This window comes from Pleurodeles waltl, chromosome 1_2 (assembly GCF_031143425.1).
Source record: "Pleurodeles waltl isolate 20211129_DDA chromosome 1_2, aPleWal1.hap1.20221129, whole genome shotgun sequence".
NCBI lineage: Eukaryota > Metazoa > Chordata > Amphibia > Caudata > Salamandridae > Pleurodeles > Pleurodeles waltl.
Window position 1 is genome coordinate 338,738,363 of NC_090437.1, and position 23,617 is coordinate 338,761,979.

General features: G+C 46.6%; 1 protein-coding gene across 1 annotated transcript in view; it reads right to left on the minus strand.

Annotated features, from left to right (window-relative positions):
• ADAMTSL1 (ADAMTS like 1) overlaps positions 1-23,617 on the minus strand; it is a 731,427-nt gene that overhangs the window by 377,267 nt on the left and 330,543 nt on the right. Inside the window, exon 6 of the mRNA XM_069239462.1 lies at positions 21,473-21,547. Coding sequence (XP_069095563.1) covers positions 21,473-21,547 — 75 coding nt within the window. The remainder of the gene's footprint in view (positions 1-21,472; positions 21,548-23,617) is intronic.

The following is a 23,617-nucleotide window of genomic DNA, read 5'->3' on the forward strand; positions in this document are numbered from 1 at the left end:
AGCTCAGGCAACTTGGTGTAGGAAAATAGCCTGGGCAGTGGAAAAAAGTTGTTGACTTTTATGATCTTTAGATTTTTTTAACATTGGCCTTGGAAGAGAGATTGGTTTCTATATCTGAGCCAAGAAACGTGAGGAAACACAATACCAACTGAGATATTTGTGCTAAAACAAAAAGGGTTAGTGAATAAAGTTCCAAAACACTGCTGATGGGAAGTTGCCCAGTCACAATAGTTAAAGCTTGATGAAACTAGAACCTAATTGATAAAGTGTTATAACAAAAATGATTCATTCCAAAATGACCGGACCGCAATGATGAGCATAGCAGATGGCTTGGACTAGTGTCAGGCCTGAGGGTACATTTGGAGAAGTTGTGACTGTTCCCATTAAAAGTGCACAGTGCGGTGGACATGCAGGCTTTGAAGTGTGACCCCCTCAGCTGGGTGCTGGGCATGTTTCAGTACCTAGGAATTAGAATCTATTACACCGGGCGCCAACTTGATGGAGGGAATCCTGGGCCGAACGGTGGCAGTGCTGAGGATGCCACTGATATTTTGGAACATACCCCCATTTTCATCAGTGGGTAGGACTACATAAATAAAAGTCTCTTTAGTTTGGACAGGAATGCCCCACTGCATGGTAAACGGGTGTACTCCTGCTCGGAGTACCTGACTACATGAGAAACTGATACCCTTGCTTGTTTTTGGCCTAGTGTCACAGTAATCTAGCTTTTTCGCAGATGCCTAGGCATATTCCTAGTAATGGGAGATTCAGACCATTTCTGTGACATGGAGTGTGCAGCATACTGTATTTTGTGAATCCGTAGAGTGAACAGACCTTTTTCTCTGTGTCGGAGAGAGTGTGTTCTACTGACCACTTTACCACTGTCGTATACATTTCAGCTCTTATATAGACCCCCAAAACCTTGCAGAGAGAGTGTGTGTGGGTTGTGTGTGTCTTCCTCTCTCTGCCTCTCTCAGGTGAAGGGATATTACCTGAATTCTGCATTTCGTGCCGGATGAGATGAAGGTCTGACTAAAGGGGCTAGAAGCTTTCCTGCCTGTTGAGAGAAGAAACACATGGGAGGAGGGCCTGTCCAGGAGGAGAAGCTGGCTACCATAGAGAGCAAAGCCAGGTGTGAAGTGAACTGAAACATTTGAAAGAACAAGTATCACTTTGCCAACTGCCAATTTGCCATAAGCCCAAGAGACTGATATGGCCGCTGCAGAGGATTGGTGTAGGGGTCACATCCCACTGAATTGGAAAAGCCCTCTGTGTCCAAGGTCACAACTTTCAAAGACACACCATGACTGGTGCTTAATTTGAGCCAGTGGTTTCTGGTGTGGGGCACCAACACTTATTGTTGAGGGCCGGCGCTTATTTTTCTGCCTCAAGCATTTACTGCGAGCAAAAGACACAAATGGGAAAGACGGATGAAGAGAAAACAAAAAAGCGTAACAAAGGGGAAAAGCAGAAAGCTGCAAGAGTGAGCTGAAAGGGCAAAACGTGGCTGGAAATGGATTAAAGAGGCCCAAGATACCTTCAAGATTACGCTGCCTCAGTATTCCGTACTCGTACATTCAATTGCAGCAGCCGCGTGTTTCAGAGGAGAGCCTTGGGCCCTGGCACGTTTTTATTTAAAAATGAAGCACTGCTCTTCCCTCTGTCCCTCCTTCACCTCCTCAAGGGTCTTCTTTGTTTGTTTATGAGAGATAACTATGGTTAATGGCAATGACTGTATATCAGCAGACTTACTCCCATAAAAGTCTGCCACCACATACACCAAGGTGATATAACAAAACAATGTAGTGTAAAAGTACATACGGTGAAAAAACGATCACAAATGACAATGAAGGATACGGCATGCAAATTACTGGCTGTTGGCCATTTCCAGACATTACAAGACCAAGCAGGATAGCAGAGGGTGTAAAGGAAACATCTGACAAGACAAAGACACAAGACAGCTGTGTAATGGGATGTAGGAAGTTGCCATTTCTGTACTATATTGGCTGCTAGTGTGCTTTACGCTCACATTGCTGCTTTGCTCGGGTTCTTTGCAGGAGCGGGGCTTTATCGGGGTGGGGAGGGGTCAGAGGGGCGCAGGAGAAAATTAATAAAAAAAAAAAATCACTTACCAGCTTTGCTGCCGCGCGCTCCTCTCCCGTCTCCGCTGCAGACACAGGCTCCCAGCCTGCCTTGCACCAATCCTGACACTGCTCAGAGCAGCGTCAGGATTGGCTGCACTCCCAGGCAGACTGGGAGCCTGTGCAGGCTCTCTCCAACCCAGCAACCATGTTGCTGGGCTGGAGAGAGCCCTGTGCGCATGTGTGTTTTGCCGGCCCTGAGACAGCTGGCCAAACACACATGTGCTCCTCAATGCCCCACCCCTTTCCTTGTGAAAGGATTTGCAGCAGTTGTTGCTGGCGGGGGGAGGGGAGGCGACGCTACTCCGCCCAAACGGAGGAGCCGCGCCTGGCCCTTTGACCTGCTTTTATGCATCCTTGATTTCTTTCCTCAACATCCCAGGAACCAAGGATTGGAGACTGCACATCCACAACACAATTTCAGTAGTGTTTGTGTGTAAGGGGTGACTGAGGCCAGGGCCCTGCTTTAGGCTGAACTGGTGGCCACAGTGGTGACTGGCAGTGGGAGCATGCTACTGCTGCTTAGCCAAGTAAGCTGCTTTGTAATTGGCTCAATGTCATTAGGTTTGCACAGCAGCGAAACAACTAATAATTTGCTCACTCTGAGTGCTATTTGTGTTATTTGCCTGACTCTATTTGGTAAGGCTAGTGATACAGTAGGTAGGCTGGCACAAAAGCAGGTTCAGCAAGCAATTCCACCTCACTGCAGCCAGTGGAGAGCTGTGCAGGGCCTTCTGCGTATTGAGAATGTTATTCCCTCCCTCCTCGACTCTTGTGTCCATGGTCTGCCCTTCCCTCAAGTGAAAGAAATGAAAGCCAAGAAGGGAGGCATGCATCTGCACATAACACACCATGCTACAGACAGAACGCGGTGGTGTGTGACTTGTTTCTTCCATCACTGGGTGAGCAGAACAACAGAGACGATGGTGAAAGCCACTGAGAGGAACTGGATACAGGCAAACAATCATCCAGAGGCCGCAGGTAAACAAAGGGAGAAATGGCCTGGACAAGGCCGTGACCTGTGACAGGAATTCTACAGGAGTCATTACTGGGGAGTTTTGTATCCCACCTGTACTGCCACTCGGTATCCACCCTGTGGTCTTCTCCTTCTCTATCCAATCCCTCCTCTGGTTCCTATTTTCCAGCTCTGGAATAATTGGCCTACTCTCCTGACCAGGGCAGGACTGGAACACAAACTCAGCTCTAGCAAAAAAGTTCAAATCAGACCCTCAATGCAAGAAACCACGACTAGAATTGGGCCGTGGACCATGAATGGATGGTGGTGGCCCACCCCGCTCTGAAAGGAGCCCCCTGACATGCAGCTCACCCGGAAGATGTCAGTGTGACAAAATGGCCAGTCTGGCCCTGCTCCTGCTCTGTGGCTTATACAGCTGGAAAGAACCATATCTTACTCTTGTGCATGAATGACATTTATAGCAACCATAGAATAAACCACAAATACCTACATTTCCAACGACCAGGGAAATAACTAGATAATCAACGTCCAACCAGGTAATTCTCATAGCGAGCCCTTAGTGTCAACTTCTCTTAATGACTGCCAACTCGCACTTAGAAATCTTCCTGTTCGCCGTGATATCTCTTGTGCAGTCCCCTTGTAAATTTATATTGAAAGAAAAGGTTTCACCCTTCACTGCAGGAGATCAGTGCCAAAAAGCTTTTTTATTGTGCATTAAAAACACAATAACTTGCTTCACGTGTACCTAGGCGAACAATAAAATAACATCCTCGGAGCAGCATTTCAGTTGTGGAAAAATGGGTTTATTGATGTCAGCTGCCGAGGTAGACGTAAAAGAGATTAGAAAAGGCATAATGCTGCGTTTCCCTTGTGCCAGTTTTATAGGAAACGAAATAGCAAAGTAGCACAAATGACCTGTCTTCCGACAGTTGCAGAAAAGAATATAGCTCCATGGAACAAAAAACATATGAAGAGGCACTGACCCAAACTCATATTCAATTTCGACAATTTAGCATGATATTAAGAAGTAGACTTTCTATGAAACTGATATGTTTAGCCATGTACGCAGAAGTAATGGGTTTGCCCTAAGCGACAGAAACATAAAATGGTCTCTTGGCACAGTTAAAGGCTGGGTCTTCCAGAATGTTTTACTCCTGTTGTGTTTGGACCACTCTGCATTGACAGGCCCCCTGGTTCTAGCATAAACTTCATAAATTGACCATACTGCCGTTCCAGTCGGATCCCTCCTTCTCTCACGCCAGTTTTGAGGTGACTGTTCCAAAACGAAGGGCCTGATTACAACTTTGGAGGAAGGTGTTAATCCGTCCCAAAAGTGACGGATATACCACCAGCCGTATCACGAATCCATTATATCCTATGGAACTCGTAATACGGCTGGTGGTATATCCGTCACATTTGGGACGGATTAACACCTCCTCCAAAGTTGTAATCAGGCCCGAAATCCTCAATTCTCTCTTCCTTCTTCTGTTTAGTCTGTCTGGGTTGTTATGTTATGTAAATTTGTAGAGCGCACTATTACCTAAAAGAGGTGCTGAGCGGGTGTAAATCCAGTCTTGTCAAGGGTGGTGGAGGGGCTATTTGCACACCTAGGTCTTCAAATTCCATCCGAACTCAAGGAGTGAGGAGGAGGCTCGGATGTGTGGTAGGTAGTGAGGAGGAGGCTCAGATGTGTGGTAGGTAGTGAGGAGGAGGCTCGGATGTGTGGTAGGTAGTGAGGAGGAGGCTCGGATGTGTGGTAGGTAGTGAGGTGGAGGCTCTGATGTGTGGTAGGTAGTGAGGAGGAGGCTCGGATGTGTGGTAGGGTGTTCCCACTTTACGAGAGAGGTAAGAGAAAGCACAATCTCCGGATTGGGTTCTGAGTATCTTTTCTCATTAAATCTACAGCTTCCTAAATTCTGGGGAATCTTCTAATTGTATTCAGTATCCAGGGTCCTAAGCAGGGCAGGTGCATGCATTTAGGCCCAGATTCACCAAGGTGGCACGCAGTGCAGCGCGGCACCCGAAGGTACTGCGCTGCATTGTGTGACCGGGAGAGAGCAGGAGAGCGCCATATTTACAGAGATATTGAACTCTCCTCACCTCTCCCTAGTGCTAGTGCGGAATTTTGCTGCTTAGCATCAAGCACACACCTTTGCGCCGTAGTGAGAGGGTGTGTGTGTCCGTCTAGCGTAGGTTTTGTACTGAGAGGATTCCCCTGCAGTACAAAACACTATGACTAGACAAGTTTTACAACTTTTCCTACTTGGTATCTGTGCTGTGCAGTGCACCACACCTGCAAAACCGGAAAACAAAGGAGAAATGAAAACATTTCTCCTTTTGACGTTTCCTGCAGTGTTATTTTTTGGCACAAAACCCTGTCTACTAATGTTAGAAGAAAAGCATGGAGAGTTGCATGGGAGCGCCCAGGTGCCACCCACGATACACCCCCTTGAAGCAAAGTAACACAAAACTGTGTTCTACCTTCTTTTTTATTTTTTATAAACCGGGCCCCTGGGGATAGGACCCTGGGGCAAATTGATGACTCTGGGAGGGAGGCTTCATGCCCCCTCCCCTTGTTAAAGCCAAAACTGGCTCAGAGAGGGGGGGCACTCATCTAGTCCTCCCCAAATACCTCAATGACCCGAGGCCCTGGTCCGCCCAGGGGGTCTAATAATTAAGAGTCTAGAATGCCAGCTGGAACACAGCTTTTTGTTTACAAAACATTATTTTGACCAGATGGCGTCCCTATAGGACTTGCTCACTGACCTAGGGGGGCACAATTTTCTCATCAACAATTTTATTGCACATGTTGCAGTAATATTATCAGTGACGTCATAGAAGATGTCATGACTGGTGTAATATTTAGGGTAATTAGCAGTGCATGGCGAGGGCATGAGTTATAGTTACCTTAGGGCACAGTTATAATTTCTTGAGATAGGTATAAATATAATTGTTGAATTCCTATGGTTTGTGTGGGTAAAATCTGAACCTAACTATAACCACCATGTAACCTTTGTTATTTTTAGTGAATTTCTAAGGTCACATGCAGCCAACCCCACGCTGTTGGGCTGTGAGTGGTGTGTGAGTGGCTGTATGGGTGTGTGTGGGTGTTTAAATTAGTGTGTGAGTGTATACATGTGTGTGTGAGTGTGTGTGTGAGTGGCTGGGCATGTGAGTGGGTCTGTGAGTGGTTTGTGGGTCTGTGACTGGGTGTGTGAGTGGTTGTGTGGGTGTGGCAGTGGTTTCGTGGGTCTGTGAGTAGGTGTGTGAGAGTGTGAATGGGTATCTGAGTGGGTGTGGGAGTGGGTCTATGAGTGGTGTATTTTTTTTTAATTGGGTCTGGATCTGCGGCTCCATTGTGGATTCCAATGGGGGATGCAATAAGCGCTGCGGAGGAGCCGGGATCACTGCGCACCCCAAAAATGATTTTTGTGTAGTTTTTTTGCCCATGAGGGGTCCCCCAGAGACCCCTCCATAAGTCCCAGGGTACCTCTACCTGAGCCCTTCTATCAGTTTTGACTTTTATTTTTCTTGCCAGGAATGCTTTCCCAATGGACAAAATGGTAGCTGCAACTTTCCTGTCAAGTTCCGGCCAGCCAAATACGGTATTGCTGCTGGCACATGGATCCAAGTCTCTGAATATACATCTTTTTTCTTGAATAACTCCAAAACTACTGAACAGATTCACACCAAATTACAAAAATAAATCTTTGTGGACTAAGATCTTCCAATCTGCTAAATTTGGTGTAGTTCCGTTCAGTGATTCGAGCTGTAGTCTTGTCTAAAATCCCTTTGGGAAATTGCATAGGGAAAATGTGTTTTGGGACCCTCCCCTACTTATTCTTGGCCCCCGCTTGAAGGATCACCCCAAAACTTTCCAGACTGTGGCTGATATGACTAGCAAACTCGTTTAGAAAGTTTTGTGAAGGTTCGGCAAACAGCACTAAAGTTATTAGCAGAACAAAAAAATGCTTTTCCTATGGAAATTAGGTCCAGTCTATAACTACCTACTGGCGACTGCCAGTAGGTAATCTATGTGTGTGTGTGTGTAATATATATGATAATATATATATAGAAATATATGTATATATGTGTATACAAATATATATGAATATATATGTCATTAACGTATTATTTTTCACACCCCCCTATCTATTAAAAGACATGAAAGAGGACTAGTGCTTCTGGTCCAAAAGATCCCCAGCAGACAAGAACAGTTGTATGTCACAATATAAGGCTATCTATCTGCCTATCTGTCTATCTAGAGTCAGTTGGGGCCACAGAGGCCAAGTGACGCTGTCCACTGCTCGGCACCTTAGCCAGGTCTAGCTTTCGAGCACGACGCACTTTACACTCTGAGGCTTGTAGGCCTGTAGATATGATGGAAAACTCCAAAAATACAAGTCCCAGAAGGCAACTTTACTATGCCCATGCTAACCTTGCTTTGCACTGGTTGTATAAGTGCTCTCTCCAGGATGGGGACCAGTGGACTTGTCAGCCCATTAAATACCGTTCATGTATCATCTGAACATGGAAAACGCAAGAAAACTAATCAAAGACAGGCAGGATGAGCTAGTGCAGCCTTACGCCCACCCTTACTCCTCTTACACAAGTCCTAGTAGACGTTTTTTCTCCCTTTCCAGCACACGGTGGTCATAGCATATGACATATCACAAAGTGCTTTCTCATTAAACCAGCAACAAATTCTGCACCTCAAAAAATATATCCATGCATCAGTTGCCTCTGAGTAACAACCAATGTGAGATGCTTGAGGGAAAAATGTTAAATGTTAGCTTCTCTCCCAGCGTCATAGGGGACACTGACTTTGGTCACTTACAATCTCTATTTCCCCAAAGCGAGGGCTCAACTGTTTTCGGAATCAGGAGATCCAGTACAACACCGAAGTGTAGGCGCTATGTTGTGCACAATTCAACATAACTCTTATGTGTTTGGGTTATTTGAGCTGTGTACGCTCATGAAATAAAAACATTTGTTTATTATGCAGACCTGTGCTATTTTTATTAATTTAATTAAGATGTGACCTAATGCAGTTTAAATGAGGAGCACATATTTTCAAAATCATTTGTATCAATTGATACACTTTCAGATCTACACCACCCTGTCACATTATGGAGACCTCTCACACTCCTTTATCCATTTATCAATTCAGTGTGAATGTTGTGCGTGCATTTACAAAATCCTACACATTAATTGGTATCCTTTCACGGCTACACAGTCATTAACACATTTATTCTGGTTCTATGTAGGCCTGGAGACCTCTCAGCAGCCTTTATTCAACTGTCTGTGGTTACTTTCTCATTCCTAGTTAGGGGCTGAAGTTTAAAGCCCTTTTGCGGTGGCAAACAGTGTGATTCCCAAACTCAGAGAATTTGCACTTGCAAAAGGGCTTTTTAGAATGTACAAAACCCCTTTCTTAAATTAAAAAAGTATTTTGTGACCCCTTCCAAATTAGAAATAGGACACGGTGTGAAAGGAACACCCTCTCCCTTCTACTATTTATGAGTCACAAAGGTATGCATCAATCGTTTGCGACCCCAACTGCAGTTGCAGACTGTAAAGAAATGGCTCCCTGTTGCAGTTACCCCCCACTTTTTGCCTGATACTGATGCTGACTTGACTGAGAAGTGTGCTGGGACCCTGCTAACCAGGCCCCAGCACCAGTGTTCTTTCACCTAAAATGTACCATTGTTTCCACAATTGGCACAACCCTGGCACCTAGGTAAGTCCCTTGTAACTGGTACCCCTGGTACCAAGGGCCCTGATGCCAGGGAAGGTCTCTAAGGGCTGCAGCATGTCTCATGCCACCCTAGGGACCCCTCACTCAGCACAGACACACTGCTTGCCAGCTTGTGTGTGCTGATGGGGAGAAAATGACTAAGTCGACATGGCACTCCCCTCAGGGTGCCATGCCAACCTCCCACTGCCTGTGGCATAGGTAAGTCACCCCTCTAGTAGGCCTTACAGCCCTAAGGCAGGGTGCACTATACCACAGGTGAGGGCATATGTGCATGAGCACTATGCCCCTACAGTGTCTAAGCAAAACCTTAGACATTGTAAGTGCAGGGTAGCCATAAGAGTATATGGGCTGGGAGTCTGTCAAAAACGAACTCCACAGCTCCATAATGGCTACACTGAATACTGGGAAGTTTAGTATCAAACTTCTCAGAATAATAAACCCACACTGATGCCAGTGTTGGATTTATTAAAAAATGCACACAGAGGGCATCTTAGAGATACCCCCTGTATTTTACCCAATTGTTCAGTGCAGGACTGACTGGTCTGTGCCAGCCTGCTGCTGAGAGACGAGTGTCTGACCTCATGCGGTGAGAGCCTTTGTGCTCTCTGAGGACAGAAACAAAGCCTGCTCTGGGTGGAGGTGCTTCACACCTCCCCCCTGCAGGAACTGTAACACCTAGCAGTGAGCTTCAAAGGCTCAAGCTTCGTGTTACAATGCCCCAGGGCACTCCAGCTAGTGGAGATGCCCGCCTCCTGGACCCAGCCCCCACTTTTGGCGGCAAGTCCAGGAGAGATAATGAGAAAAACAAGGAGGAGTCACTGGCCAGTCAGGACAGCCCCTAAGGTGTCCTGAGCTGAGGTGACTCTGACTTTTAGAAATCCTCCATCTTGTAGAAGGAGGATTCCCCCAATAGGGATAGGAATGTGACCCCCTCCCCTTGGGAGGAGGCACAAAGAGGGTGTACCCACCCTCAGGGCTAGTAGCCATTGGCTACTAACCCCCCAGACCTAAACACGCCCTTAAATTTAGTATTTAAGGGCTCTCCCTGAACCTAGAAACTAGATTCCTGCAACAACAAGAAGAAGGACTGCCTAGCTGAAAACCCCTGCAGAGGAAGACCAGAAGACAACAACTGCCTTGGCTCCAGAAACTCACCGGCCTGTCTCCTGCCTTCCAAAGAACTCTGCTCCAGCGACGCCTTCCAAAGGGACCAGCGACCTCTGAATCCTCTGAGGACTGCCCTGCTTCGACGACGACAAGAAACTCCCGAGGACAGCGGACCTGCTCCAAAAAGACTGCAACTTTGTTTCAAGAAGCAGCTTTAAAGAACCCTGCAACTCCCCGCAAGAAGCGTGAGACTTGCAACACTGCACCCGGCGACCCCGACTTGGCTGGTGGAGAACCAACACCTCAGGGAGGACCCCCGGACTACTCTACGACTGTGAGTACCAAAACCTGTCCCCCCTGAGCCCCCACAGCGCCGCCTGCAGAGGGAATCCCGAGGCTTCCCCTGACCGCGACTCTCTGAAACCTAAGTCCCGACGCCTGGAAAAGACCCTGCACCCGCAGCCCCCAGGACCTGAAGGACCGGACTTTCACTGCAGAAGTGACCCCCAGGAGTCCCTCTCCCTTGCCCAAGTGGAGGTTTCCCCGAGGAAGCCCCCCCTTGCCTGCCTGCAGCGCTGAAGAGATCCCTTGATCTCTCATTGACTAACATTGCAAACCCGACGCTTGTTTCTACACTGCACCCGGCCGCCCCCGCGCTGCTGAGGGTGAAATTTCCCCCCTGGTCTGCCCTCCGAAGACGCGGGTACTTACCTGCAAGCAGACCGGAACCGGGGCACCCCCTTCTCTCCATTATAGCCTATGCGTTTTGGGCACCACTTTGAACTCTGCACCTGACCGGCCCTGAGCTGCTGGTGTGGTGACTTTGGGGTTGCTCTGAACCCCCAACGGTGGGCTACCTTGGACCAAGAACTGAACCCTGTAAGTGTCTTACTTACCTGGTAAAACTAACAAAAACTTACTTCCCCAGGAACTGTGAAAATTGCACTAAGTGTCCACTTTTAAAGTAGCTATTTGTGAATAACTTGAAAAGTATACATGCAATTGAAATGATTCAAAGTTCCTAATGTACTTACCTGCAATACCTTTCAAACAAGCTATTACATGTTAAATTTGAACCTGTGGTTCTTAAAATAAACTAAGAAAAGATATTTTTCTATAACAAAACCTATTGGCTGGATATGTCTCTGAGTGTGTGTACCTCATTTATTGTCTATGTGTATGTACAACAAATGCTTAACACTACTCCTTGGATAAGCCTACTGCTCGACCACACTACCACAAAATAGAGCATTAGTATTATCTCTTTTTACCACTATTTTACCTCTAAGGGGACCCCTTGGACTCTGTGCATGCTATTCCTTACTTTGAAATAGCACATACAGAGCCAACTTCCTACATTGGTGGATCAGCGGTGGGGTACAAGACTTTGCATTTGCTGGACTACTCAGCCAATACCTGATCACACGACAAATTCCAAAATTGTCATTAGAAATTGATTTTTGCAATTTGAAAAGTTTTCTAAATTCTTAAAAGACCTGCTAGGGCCTTGTATTAGATCCTGTTTAGCATTTCTTTTAGAGTTTAAAAGTTTGTAAAAGTTTGAATTAGATTCTAGAACCAGTTTTAGATTCTTAAAAAGTATTCCAACTTTTAGAAGCAAAATGTCTAGCACAGATGTGACTGTGGTGGAACTCGACACCACACCTTACCTCCATCTTAAAATGAGGGAGCTAAGGTCACTCTGTAAAATAAAGAAAATAACAATGGGCCCCAGACCTTCCAAACTACAGCTCCAGGAGCTGTTGGCAGAGTTTGCAAAGGCCAACCCCTCTGAGGATGGCAACACAGAGGATGAAGATAGTGACTTGGAGGAAAATTCCCCCCTACCAGTCCTATTTAGGGAGAACAGGGTCTCTCAAACCCTGACTCCAAAAATAGTAGTCAGAAATGCTGGCTCCCTCACAGGAGGGTCCAGCCTCTCTGAAATCTCTGAAGGTAACTCCAGTGAAGAGGACATCCAGTTAGCCAGGATGGCCAAAAGATTGGCTTTGGAAAAACAGATCCTAGCCATAGAAAGGGAAAGACAAGAGATGGGCCTAGGACCCATCAATGGTGGCAGCAACATAAATAGGGTCAGAGATTCTCCTGACATGTTGAAAATCCCTAAAGGGATTGTAACAAAATATGAAGATGGTGATGACATCACCAAATGGTTCACAGCTTTTGAGAGGGCTTGTGTAACCAGAAAAGTGAACAAATCTCACTGGGGTGCTCTCCTTTGGGAAATGTTCACAGGAAAGTGTAGGGATAGACTCCTCACACTCTCTGGAAAAGATGCAGAATCTTATGACCTCATGAAGGGTACCCTGATTGAGGGCTTTGGATTCTCCACTGAGGAGTATAGGATTAGATTCAGGGGGGCTCAAAAATCCTCGAGCCAGACCTGGGTTGATTATGTTGACTACTCAGTGAAAACACTGGATGGTTGGGTAACTGGAAATGAAGTGTATGACTATGTTGGGCTTTATAATTTGTTTATGAAAGAACACATTTTAAGTAACTGCTTCAATGAAAAGTTGCATCAGTATCTGGTAGACCTAGGTCCAATTTCTCCCCAAGAATTGGGAAAGAAGGCAGACCACTGGGTCAAGACTAGGGTAACCAAAACTTCCACTGGGGGTGACCAAAAGAAAGGGGTTACAAAGCCTCCCCAGGAGAAAGTGGGTGACACTAGAAACAAAGAAAAAGAGTCCCCTGTAGGCCCCCAAAAACCAGACCAGGTGGGTGGGCCCAGAGACACAACCCAAAACAAAGGTGGGTACCAGGGTAAGAGCTGGGATGCCACTAAGGCATGGTGCCATAACTGTAAACAGACAGGGCACCACACCAAGGACACTTCTTGTCCCAAAAACAAACCCCCTAGCAAAATCCCAGGGGTGACCAGTGTAGCCATTGGGGATGACTCCTCAGATGAGGAGGTCTTCATAGCCTTCAACTGGAAAAAGGGCCCAACAGGTGAGTTGGAGATTCCAGAGGGAAGTAGACACTTCCACCACCTACAGGTGAATGGAATCCCAGCCACTGCCCTGAGAGACACTTGTGCCAGTCACACTATTGTGCATGACAGGCTGGTGTTCTCAAACCAGTACATCCCAGGTGAGATGGCCAGAGTAAGAGTTAGCCCAGACAGGGTCACTAATAGGCCTGTGGCTTTTGTGCCCATAGAAGTGGGTGGAACTTTTAGCTGGAGAAGGGTGGTAGTCAGTATAGACCTCCCCCTTGATTGTCTCCTTGGAAATGACTACCCAGAGGTTAGTCAGAGCCTAAGAGAAGAACTGGTCCAGGGCCAGTCCTCTCCCAAGGATTCTGGAGTGCCTACCTCTGCAGTAAATGCAAGTAGGCCCCAGAAGAAAAAGAAAAGGAAACAGAGTAGGAAAGGTGGACAACCTTTAGCCAAGGTTCCAGCAAGCCAAGGAGATTCTGCTCCAGTGGGGGAGAACTCCAAAAGTGGCTCTGATAAAATCCAACCTGACCCACAAGAAGTCCTGGCTAGTCAGGCAACTGTTAAGCCTGAGTGGGTGGCTCCTCAGCTAACAGAAGAAAGAGTGGAAGAAGGGTGCTTACTACAAGATGTGGTAACCCCCCACTCTAATACAGCAGACAGGCACCCTGAACCCAAAGAAGCCTGTAACTTAGCCCCTTCCCTTGTAGGTGAAGAGCTAAAGGTGTGGTTCTGGGCACTGATAGCTGTCAGTGGCCTCTGCTGGGTGTTAGCCTTTATGGCTGCACTATCCTTGGCATGGTGGTCTGACCCCATGCCAAATAGCAAGTTAGGCCCCCTGACCCTGTTGGTCATGGTGGGGTTACTCCAGCTCTGGGTAACCTCTTTGGGTAAGCTAGGGGTGACCCTGGCTAAGATAAGATTAGCAGAGGTAGATACCTCTAACCCCAAAATAGAGAGAATGGGTGAAGACATAAAAAGCACAGACAAGAGGCAGTTCAGACTAGGTCCTATCACTGTGGAAGTGGGTCAGTTCCCCAGAGGGAATGACCTGAACAGGAGGATGTAAGGCAGAGTAGGCCCTGCAACAAACCAGCCTATTTCCTCTACTCTTCCTCGCCTGACAGACTAGGAAGACTCTCCCAGCTTTGGCTGAGTCTCCTGGCCTGTGGGCTGGGGGGGGCTTGTGTAAAGAAATGGCTCCCTGTTGCAGTTACCCCCCACTTTTTGCCTGATACTGATGCTGACTTGACTGAGAAGTGTGCTGGGACCCTGCTAACCAGGCCCCAGCACCAGTGTTCTTTCACCTAAAATGTACCATTGTTTCCACAATTGGCACAACCCTGGCACCTAGGTAAGTCCCTTGTAACTGGTACCCCTGGTACCAAGGGCCCTGATGCCAGGGAAGGTCTCTAAGGGCTGCAGCATGTCTCATGCCACCCTAGGGACCCCTCACTCAGCACAGACACACTGCTTGCCAGCTTGTGTGTGCTGATGGGGAGAAAATGACTAAGTCGACATGGCACTCCCCTCAGGGTGCCATGCCAACCTCCCACTGCCTGTGGCATAGGTAAGTCACCCCTCTAGTAGGCCTTACAGCCCTAAGGCAGGGTGCACTATACCACAGGTGAGGGCATATGTGCATGAGCACTATGCCCCTACAGTGTCTAAGCAAAACCTTAGACATTGTAAGTGCAGGGTAGCCATAAGAGTATATGGGCTGGGAGTCTGTCAAAAACGAACTCCACAGCTCCATAATGGCTACACTGAATACTGGGAAGTTTAGTATCAAACTTCTCAGAATAATAAACCCACACTGATGCCAGTGTTGGATTTATTAAAAAATGCACACAGAGGGCATCTTAGAGATACCCCCTGTATTTTACCCAATTGTTCAGTGCAGGACTGACTGGTCTGTGCCAGCCTGCTGCTGAGAGACGAGTGTCTGACCTCATGCGGTGAGAGCCTTTGTGCTCTCTGAGGACAGAAACAAAGCCTGCTCTGGGTGGAGGTGCTTCACACCTCCCCCCTGCAGGAACTGTAACACCTAGCAGTGAGCTTCAAAGGCTCAAGCTTCGTGTTACAATGCCCCAGGGCACTCCAGCTAGTGGAGATGCCCGCCTCCTGGACCCAGCCCCCACTTTTGGCGGCAAGTCCAGGAGAGATAATGAGAAAAACAAGGAGGAGTCACTGGCCAGTCAGGACAGCCCCTAAGGTGTCCTGAGCTGAGGTGACTCTGACTTTTAGAAATCCTCCATCTTGTAGAAGGAGGATTCCCCCAATAGGGATAGGAATGTGACCCCCTCCCCTTGGGAGGAGGCACAAAGAGGGTGTACCCACCCTCAGGGCTAGTAGCCATTGGCTACTAACCCCCCAGACCTAAACACGCCCTTAAATTTAGTATTTAAGGGCTCTCCCTGAACCTAGAAACTAGATTCCTGCAACAACAAGAAGAAGGACTGCCTAGCTGAAAACCCCTGCAGAGGAAGACCAGAAGACAACAACTGCCTTGGCTCCAGAAACTCACCGGCCTGTCTCCTGCCTTCCAAAGAACTCTGCTCCAGCGACGCCTTCCAAAGGGACCAGCGACCTCTGAATCCTCTGAGGACTGCCCTGCTTCGACGACGACAAGAAACTCCCGAGGACAGCGGACCTGCTCCAAAAAGACTGCAACTTTGTTTCAAGAAGCAGCTTTAAAGAACCCTGCAACTCCCCGCAAGAAGCGTGAGACTTGCAACACTGCACCCGGCGACCCCGACTTGGCTGGTGGAGAACCAACACCTCAGGGAGGACCCCCGGACTACTCTACGACTGTGAGTACCAAAACCTGTCCCCCCTGAGCCCCCACAGCGCCGCCTGCAGAGGGAATCCCGAGGCTTCCCCTGACCGCGACTCTCTGAAACCTAAGTCCCGACGCCTGGAAAAGACCCTGCACCCGCAGCCCCCAGGACCTGAAGGACCGGACTTTCACTGCAGAAGTGACCCCCAGGAGTCCCTCTCCCTTGCCCAAGTGGAGGTTTCCCCGAGGAAGCCCCCCCTTGCCTGCCTGCAGCGCTGAAGAGATCCCTTGATCTCTCATTGACTAACATTGCAAACCCGACGCTTGTTTCTACACTGCACCCGGCCGCCCCCGCGCTGCTGAGGGTGAAATTTCCCCCCTGGTCTGCCCTCCGAAGACGCGGGTACTTACCTGCAAGCAGACCGGAACCGGGGCACCCCCTTCTCTCCATTATAGCCTATGCGTTTTGGGCACCACTTTGAACTCTGCACCTGACCGGCCCTGAGCTGCTGGTGTGGTGACTTTGGGGTTGCTCTGAACCCCCAACGGTGGGCTACCTTGGACCAAGAACTGAACCCTGTAAGTGTCTTACTTACCTGGTAAAACTAACAAAAACTTACTTCCCCAGGAACTGTGAAAATTGCACTAAGTGTCCACTTTTAAAGTAGCTATTTGTGAATAACTTGAAAAGTATACATGCAATTGAAATGATTCAAAGTTCCTAATGTACTTACCTGCAATACCTTTCAAACAAGCTATTACATGTTAAATTTGAACCTGTGGTTCTTAAAATAAACTAAGAAAAGATATTTTTCTATAACAAAACCTATTGGCTGGATATGTCTCTGAGTGTGTGTACCTCATTTATTGTCTATGTGTATGTACAACAAATGCTTAACACTACTCCTTGGATAAGCCTACTGCTCGACCACACTACCACAAAATAGAGCATTAGTATTATCTCTTTTTACCACTATTTTACCTCTAAGGGGACCCCTTGGACTCTGTGCATGCTATTCCTTACTTTGAAATAGCACATACAGAGCCAACTTCCTACACAGACCTAATGAGAATTGAAAAAAAAGCAACACCAGTCTCTTTAATGGGCATGGTCTCCTTTTGTTAGGGGCTAGCGCAAAGCTCTCCATTCCCTCTTCTAATCTCTCTGTAGGGGGATTGTAATCACGCCCATGTCACGTCAGTCATGTTCATTGGCTCGTGGGCTTGCCTTTTAAAATCACAGACTTCATGGAGATGAGACTGTGTGGGCGGTGCCAACCACCTTCTCCTCTGTCAGCATGTTTCTACATTGCCCACACTAAGAAGGAAGCCACGCTGACAAGCCACTCTTTGTAAGCACAATGCCAATGCTTCACTTTTAATATGAGAGTGGCGAGTACAGCATTGGGCTGGGGGGAGGTGGGATTGCTCAGAGTGTGGTGTGGGTGGGTGGCAGGAGGCCAGGTATTTTTTCAGCTTATCTGCGAGGAGGTGCTGTGCAGATGGTGGTGGCAGTAGCAGGAAGCCAGTTAAAACAAAATTACCTTTTTTTTAATCCCTGTTGTTTATGGCTTCCCCAATACTTCTATGCCACTCCACATATTTTGGAAGCAGGGGCAGATTATTTAGGGAGACATATGCAATTAAATTATATATGGAGTAACTGTGAATAATGGGGCTGCTATTCACCTCGGGGTTCTGAGTGACATCAAATAGACAACATTGTATATTTGAAGACACTCAGAGACCCTTAGAGAATAACATCTCTGTTATTTACAGTTATTCATACATAATTCTATGGATATTATAGTCCAGGTATGACACCTCTAATGACCTGAAATAAACAGTGTAGTGTATGCCATTATAGGAAAGGCTGAATCTCTCTGCATCTTTCTACACCTTCTGAGATGCAGCATGTTTAAATTGGACTGATGTTAGGCTGATTCTAATATCTTTTTGCAAGGAATTACTAATTGCTTTTTGGCTTGTTTAATTTTGCACTGCAGATTGCTTTTACCCTTCAAGGCTGCAACCATGCTATATCTTTCAAATGAAAGACCAAGACACCAAGGATTTAAGCAGTTAGTTTTTCGTATTTTGCTATTGTTAGAAAAGGGGTTTCTGGTTGTCTAGGGTATATACCTAGGCCAGGCAGAACCCACCACTCTAGTCAGAGTAAGGGAGTTAAACACCTAAGATAACCCCTGCTCACCACCTAGGTAGCTTGGCCAGAGCAGTCGGGCTTATCCTCGAGGCAATGTGTAAAGCATTTGCACAACACACACACACACCAGTGACATGATAAATACACCACAAAAGAGACTCCACACAAGATTATGTGAAAATAAACTGTATTGCATGTAGAACATAGACCAAAACAAAATAAACCAATAATTACTTTGCCAACTAGGCAACTGTCATAGCTAGTGCAATAACATACAGACATTTAGGTTGCACTTGTTACGACAAACACCCTTCCTGTGTGTACAATGCAGATCCTGTAATATACTTGTTATCCTAACAAGCCAAAGGAAATTACATATAATATAATATACATCAGGTCATGAACTATAGAGAGCACTGAGGGTATAAAATGCAATGGTGAAATGCAGTACAAAAAGGAATCACCCAAAACACCTTCCGCATGAAGGCCACAGTGCATCTCCTTTTACTGGTTTTATGGTGCTTAAGGGGCTCTGTAGGAACAGGACCTCTGGCAAGGATTCTCTCCCATCTTGTCAGCTACTTGTTGAGTGCCCCCTCAAGAGTATGCCAGAAGAGTAGGGGGGAGGCATCCACACCTCCCACGCCACCAGAGAGGTCCCTGCTCAGGGAGGCTGGCTGCCTGTGAACATGCAGCACATCCCCAACAGCCCAATACCTGCTCCAGCACCGTCAGCCTCCCAGGGCATGCTGGAGGGCCACAACTCTCCTCTGGCGTTCCCTGGTGACAACGGCCTCACGGGGTCCTGGTGGGTCTTCTTGGGTAACGGCGGCGAGAGCAAAAACTGCTGAGCGGAGCGCTGAGTCACTCAAGGATCCAACAGCAGGAGTGGGTGTCTGCTTGTGCCCCAGGGGCACTAGATTGTGCATGCTTTATTAGCACCTGCCGGCAAACTGCTCCACAAGCTCCGGGCACCAGGATATAAGAAAAAGCACACCTGCTGCTTTGTGAACAGGGGAGAGCTCCGCCTGCAACCAGCTAGGCAATTGCTAGCGTTTCCCTGACTGACTCAGAGCCGGAGGAAGTTGGCAAAAAACAAAGGGCTTGCCATGCCAACTCCTCCTGGTCACAGTGCCTCACTTGCACTGCCAACTGCAGTGCTCACCACATGCCGGAAAGTTCAAGGGAGTCCTCCTGGATCCCAGAAACGCCCTCACAAGAGCAGGGGGTGGGTAGGCAAGCCTATAAGCTCCTGAAGAACACTGGAGGCACCAAAGCAAGGCAAAGGCAGGCCAGCACAAGGGTCCTTGTAGCAAGGTGGCAGTCCTTCTCTCAGCCTAGCAGGTAGCAGGACAGCACTCCAAAGCAATCAAGTCCAATGGTGGATCCTCCTGGCTGTCCTCTAGCAATGTGCAGACTGTAGAGCCAGCAGCGTCTGGTTACATGTCCACGCAGTGTCTGCAAACCTGGGGTCATAGCCCCTCTACTTAGACTTAAAATGCCTTTGATCTAAAGGGAACTTCAAAAGAGCCTCAGAAGTGTACTACACCCCCTTTCAGCCCCAGCCCCGGAATTCAGCATTGTACAAAAAAAGCCCTTTATGAGAGGGCCGCGCACAGCCTATACAAATATAAGTGCGCCCCGCCTTCCTCTCTCCCAGCACAGGAAGACCATTCAGTATGCAAATGTAATCCTGTTACACCTCCACCCTCCCTGTGTGATCGATGTCTGAAAAGTATGCACAAAGCCCATTTTTCATTCTACCCTAGATGTGGATTGGAGCCAGTCATAAGCACAGTAAAAATCTCCACTTTCCAAAAGTGGCATTTCCACAGTAGTACTAAGAAAATCCATCTACACCAATAAGTAGGATTTCTCACTACCATTCCAAACATATCAAACATGCCCATGCTACTCCTTACAAATCCGTAATTACCACTTAGACATATATAAGGGAATTCCCAATGCAAAACAATGAGAGGAGCAGCACTCACAGCAGTGAGAAACCAAATGGGCTGTTTGTCACTATAAGAACATGCCACACAATAAAGGCACATGTCCTACCCTTTACCTGCACAGCAGGGTGCTGTGCAGGGCTACCTAGGGCCTACCTTAGGGGTGGCCTATATGTAGTAAAAGGGGAGTTCAAGGCTCAGAAAGTAACTTTGGAGGCCAAGTCTATGTGGCAGTAAACTGTGCATGCAGGCCCTGCGGTAGCAGGCCTGAGCCAGGTTTGAAAGACTACTTCTGCGGATGGTGCAAGCTGCGCTGCAGGCCCACTAGTAGCAATTAATTTACAGGCCCTGGCTATAGGGGATACCACTATACAAAGGACGTACAGGTAAATTCAATGTGCCAATCAGGTGTAAGCCAATCACGCTAAGTTTAGAGGGGAGAGCACATGCACTTTAGCACTGATCAGCAGTGAGAAAGTGCATTGAGTCCTAAAGCCAACAAAAAGAGGATCAGAAAAACAGGAGGAGGAAGGCAAAAAGTTTGGGGATAATCCTCAAAAAAGGGCCAGGTTCAACAGCACAAGTGCGGGAGTGAGAGGTGTTATAGGGCACACAGTACATCCTCCCGACAAACCTTGAAACTTAAACTGGAAACTGTAGCCCTGTGAGAGCTAATTAAAGTTCAGGTTACTCTTTTTTCAGCATTGCCAGAAACGGCAAACTTAGAAAAGACTGCCTCTAAGGTCCCTGTAGCCAAAAGCGCAGTCAAAAGCCCAGTTAAATCAGGGTAATTTATAATAAACCATTCATTGACATACAAACAACATCCCATCTCTCCTGTTGCGCCATCATATGCTCAAAACCAAGAGTGATAAAGGGTTGATGCACCTTCATACTGCGCTTTAAATAAAATCTACCGGCATGTTCAAATTCTGTCTCTGCAGTCCCATTACGAACAAAAGCAGAGAGTTAAAAAAAAAAAAATTTTTTCAAGAATGTATGCAAACATTCATTCTGACATGAGAAACAGTGCATAAATTCTGCTAGTGATTTGCAGGTGGAGTGCACCGGGACCAGCGGTCATTTTTTGAGTACCAAAGCTTATTTTTCATCGTCAGACTTTGTTCCAGAGCGAGAAATACATACAGATAAGGAAGAAAGAAGGAAGGAGCGAGAGATAGGAAAACAGTGGCAAAGGGATAAAGCTATAATCAGTGTTTTAAATGGGCCAGTACTGTCTGGTACTGAGTACCAGCACTTTTTTATTTTTAGAGGGAGAGTACCTGCACTTCTCACGAAAAACATAATACTTTTAATTGGAGAGTACCGCACTTCTCAGAAACAAGCGGGTACTCGGTTACAGAGTACCTGCACTTCTATTTTTCAATTTCAAGCACTGGAAATCATAAAAACAAATTGCAAGACAGTCATAGAGTGACAGAAAGTGCTGCGGGTGAAAATGTTAGGTGGTGAAATCTAACTAGGCAGCCTTGATGTTCGGCAACCTCAGCATTTACCAGTGTTGGCCAAGAGTTCCTAAGGAACATGCATTTAAGTATTTATTTTTAGAAGTTAAACACTAGAGAGAACGTGTGCATAAATATAGTGGGAGACAACATCGGGTACTCACATAAGTGGTCCGGGCCTTTCAGCACAAGACGGACATGTCTACTGCCATACGGGATCGCCACCACAGTATCATCCGCTGGAGCAGGAAAGTGGAGGAGGAGACAAGAGAGAATGTAACAAAGTAAGAGCTCACTTCAAAAGAGTGGGTCACTTTGCAATGGTCGATATTCGTCAATATGGAGCTATGGGTTTTTCTGATACATCATTATCACTTGCACTGTGTACAAAGACAAAGTCCATACACCATATTAGGGATTTATCTAAAGTGTTGGAGTTGGGATACTCTGCCAAAATGTGGTGGCTGTCCTGTCCGCCCTATTACAAGTGCTGTGTGATATAATGCACTTGTAATAATACTGACCCATGCTGGTAACAGGGTACCCTTGCCCCCAAATTCTAAATACAGTCCTGAAACATTACACAGGAAAATAGAAGAAGCTAGAATAGGGAATGTTGATGCTGACTATATTGAAAGTTAACAAGTGATAAAACGGGGGCTCCCTACCCAGTTTGGGGTCTGCATGCAATAAGATACATAATACAATCCACTTTACATAGCTGTCAGAAAGTTCATGATACTAACTTACATCTTGTCCTGTGTTTCCAACAGACATCATTAAACATGCTGGGACTTGTAATTCCACCTTTCCTAATATAAGTATGCACATTTTGAGAAAAGAAAATATACTCATCATGTTAAGCATCCAACTGATTGAACTGCTATGAGCGAATATTTTGTTTTTCTTTATATATTTTATTACCCTGCCCCCCCAGACAGACACAGAATTATATGCATTGAAGCATTCACAGTGCAAGAAACACACTGTTCTCAGTATGGCACGGCTAAAGTCTCCATTAGTCCCTTAAATGTCCTCACAACCTGACAACTCTGTACCCCCCCCCCCTTGTAGCTGAAAATATTAAAGCCACAGCCCCAAATCCTTTCTACCTTCCGGGTGGGCATTCCCTCCTCTTACAAACCATCCTCACTGCTGCCATCCACCAATAAATTCTCTTGACCTAGTTGCCCAAGTGTAGTGGGCTCGCCCGATTCACTCCCCACCTCAACCAGCGAGCAACACCCTTGCATGCTACTAAATTGTCATGGTATATAGTAAATCCTGAATAAACAAAGTGACACAAACATTTGGAGAAAAAAAACACATGTCTGAATGTCATCAAAATAGCCTTCGTTTGAAATCTGTAACAAGGGTAATTTGGTGTGGGAAATAGGGATCTCGTTACTCTTGCACTGACATTCACTACAGCTTGGAAATATTTAGCCCGGAGAAAGTTGAAAGTCTTTAAGGGGTCATCTTGTAAGTGATGGCACAATAGTTGTTGCAAACCAACCAGACATCATGAAATAAAGAGATATTCTGGAAGCGTTAATGTTGGTGATTGCTGATGACATACCAATGGCTAAAAGGGATTTCGTTTTCATGTTCACTGGATGGACATTTTAAGGTTTCTAAAATCAAGAAGAGTTTCGGACCAAAACACGGCGTCTTCGATCAATACAGGGTGAGTTGGCATGTCTGTGCCTACGGTCGGCGAAGGTCAGTTCTACATAACCACGTTCTCTTCTGCTCTGTAAAGGGGAGGCACATGAAAGAGCTTCCCAAAATACCTTAGGAAGCATCTTTACTGAGGGTAAAATATTATGGTCAATTGAACCAAAGCCACTATGAAGCCATTCATGAACACAATCAATTCCTAACTAAAGAGAACAGACTCTCGACTGGTTAGTGCAGTATTTTAATTGTATGTTAAATATATACTTATTTTGGGTATAATTAGGCAATATAAACTATAGAGAGACAAAAGCTATAAAGCTAAGACATTCATAGAAGCCTGTTGAAAAGAATAGGAAAAGTAACAAGTAATGATAAATGGGGAGTTAATTATTAGTGGCTACTCTGATACTTTCATTCAGCAGGTAACCTTCATTATTAAGTCAAGAAGACTCTTGCCTCAGGCTTGTAGCATATGACTGAAAATGGAAGCAGAAGAAGTGGATTATTTTCTTTAGACTATGGCAGGTTGCGTGCCAGCCCGCCAGGTCAGAGGAGGCCTTTGCCTCTGCCCTCCTCATGGAAGGCTGAATGCCATACTCAGGGAGCTCTGTCATGTCAGCGGGTATCAC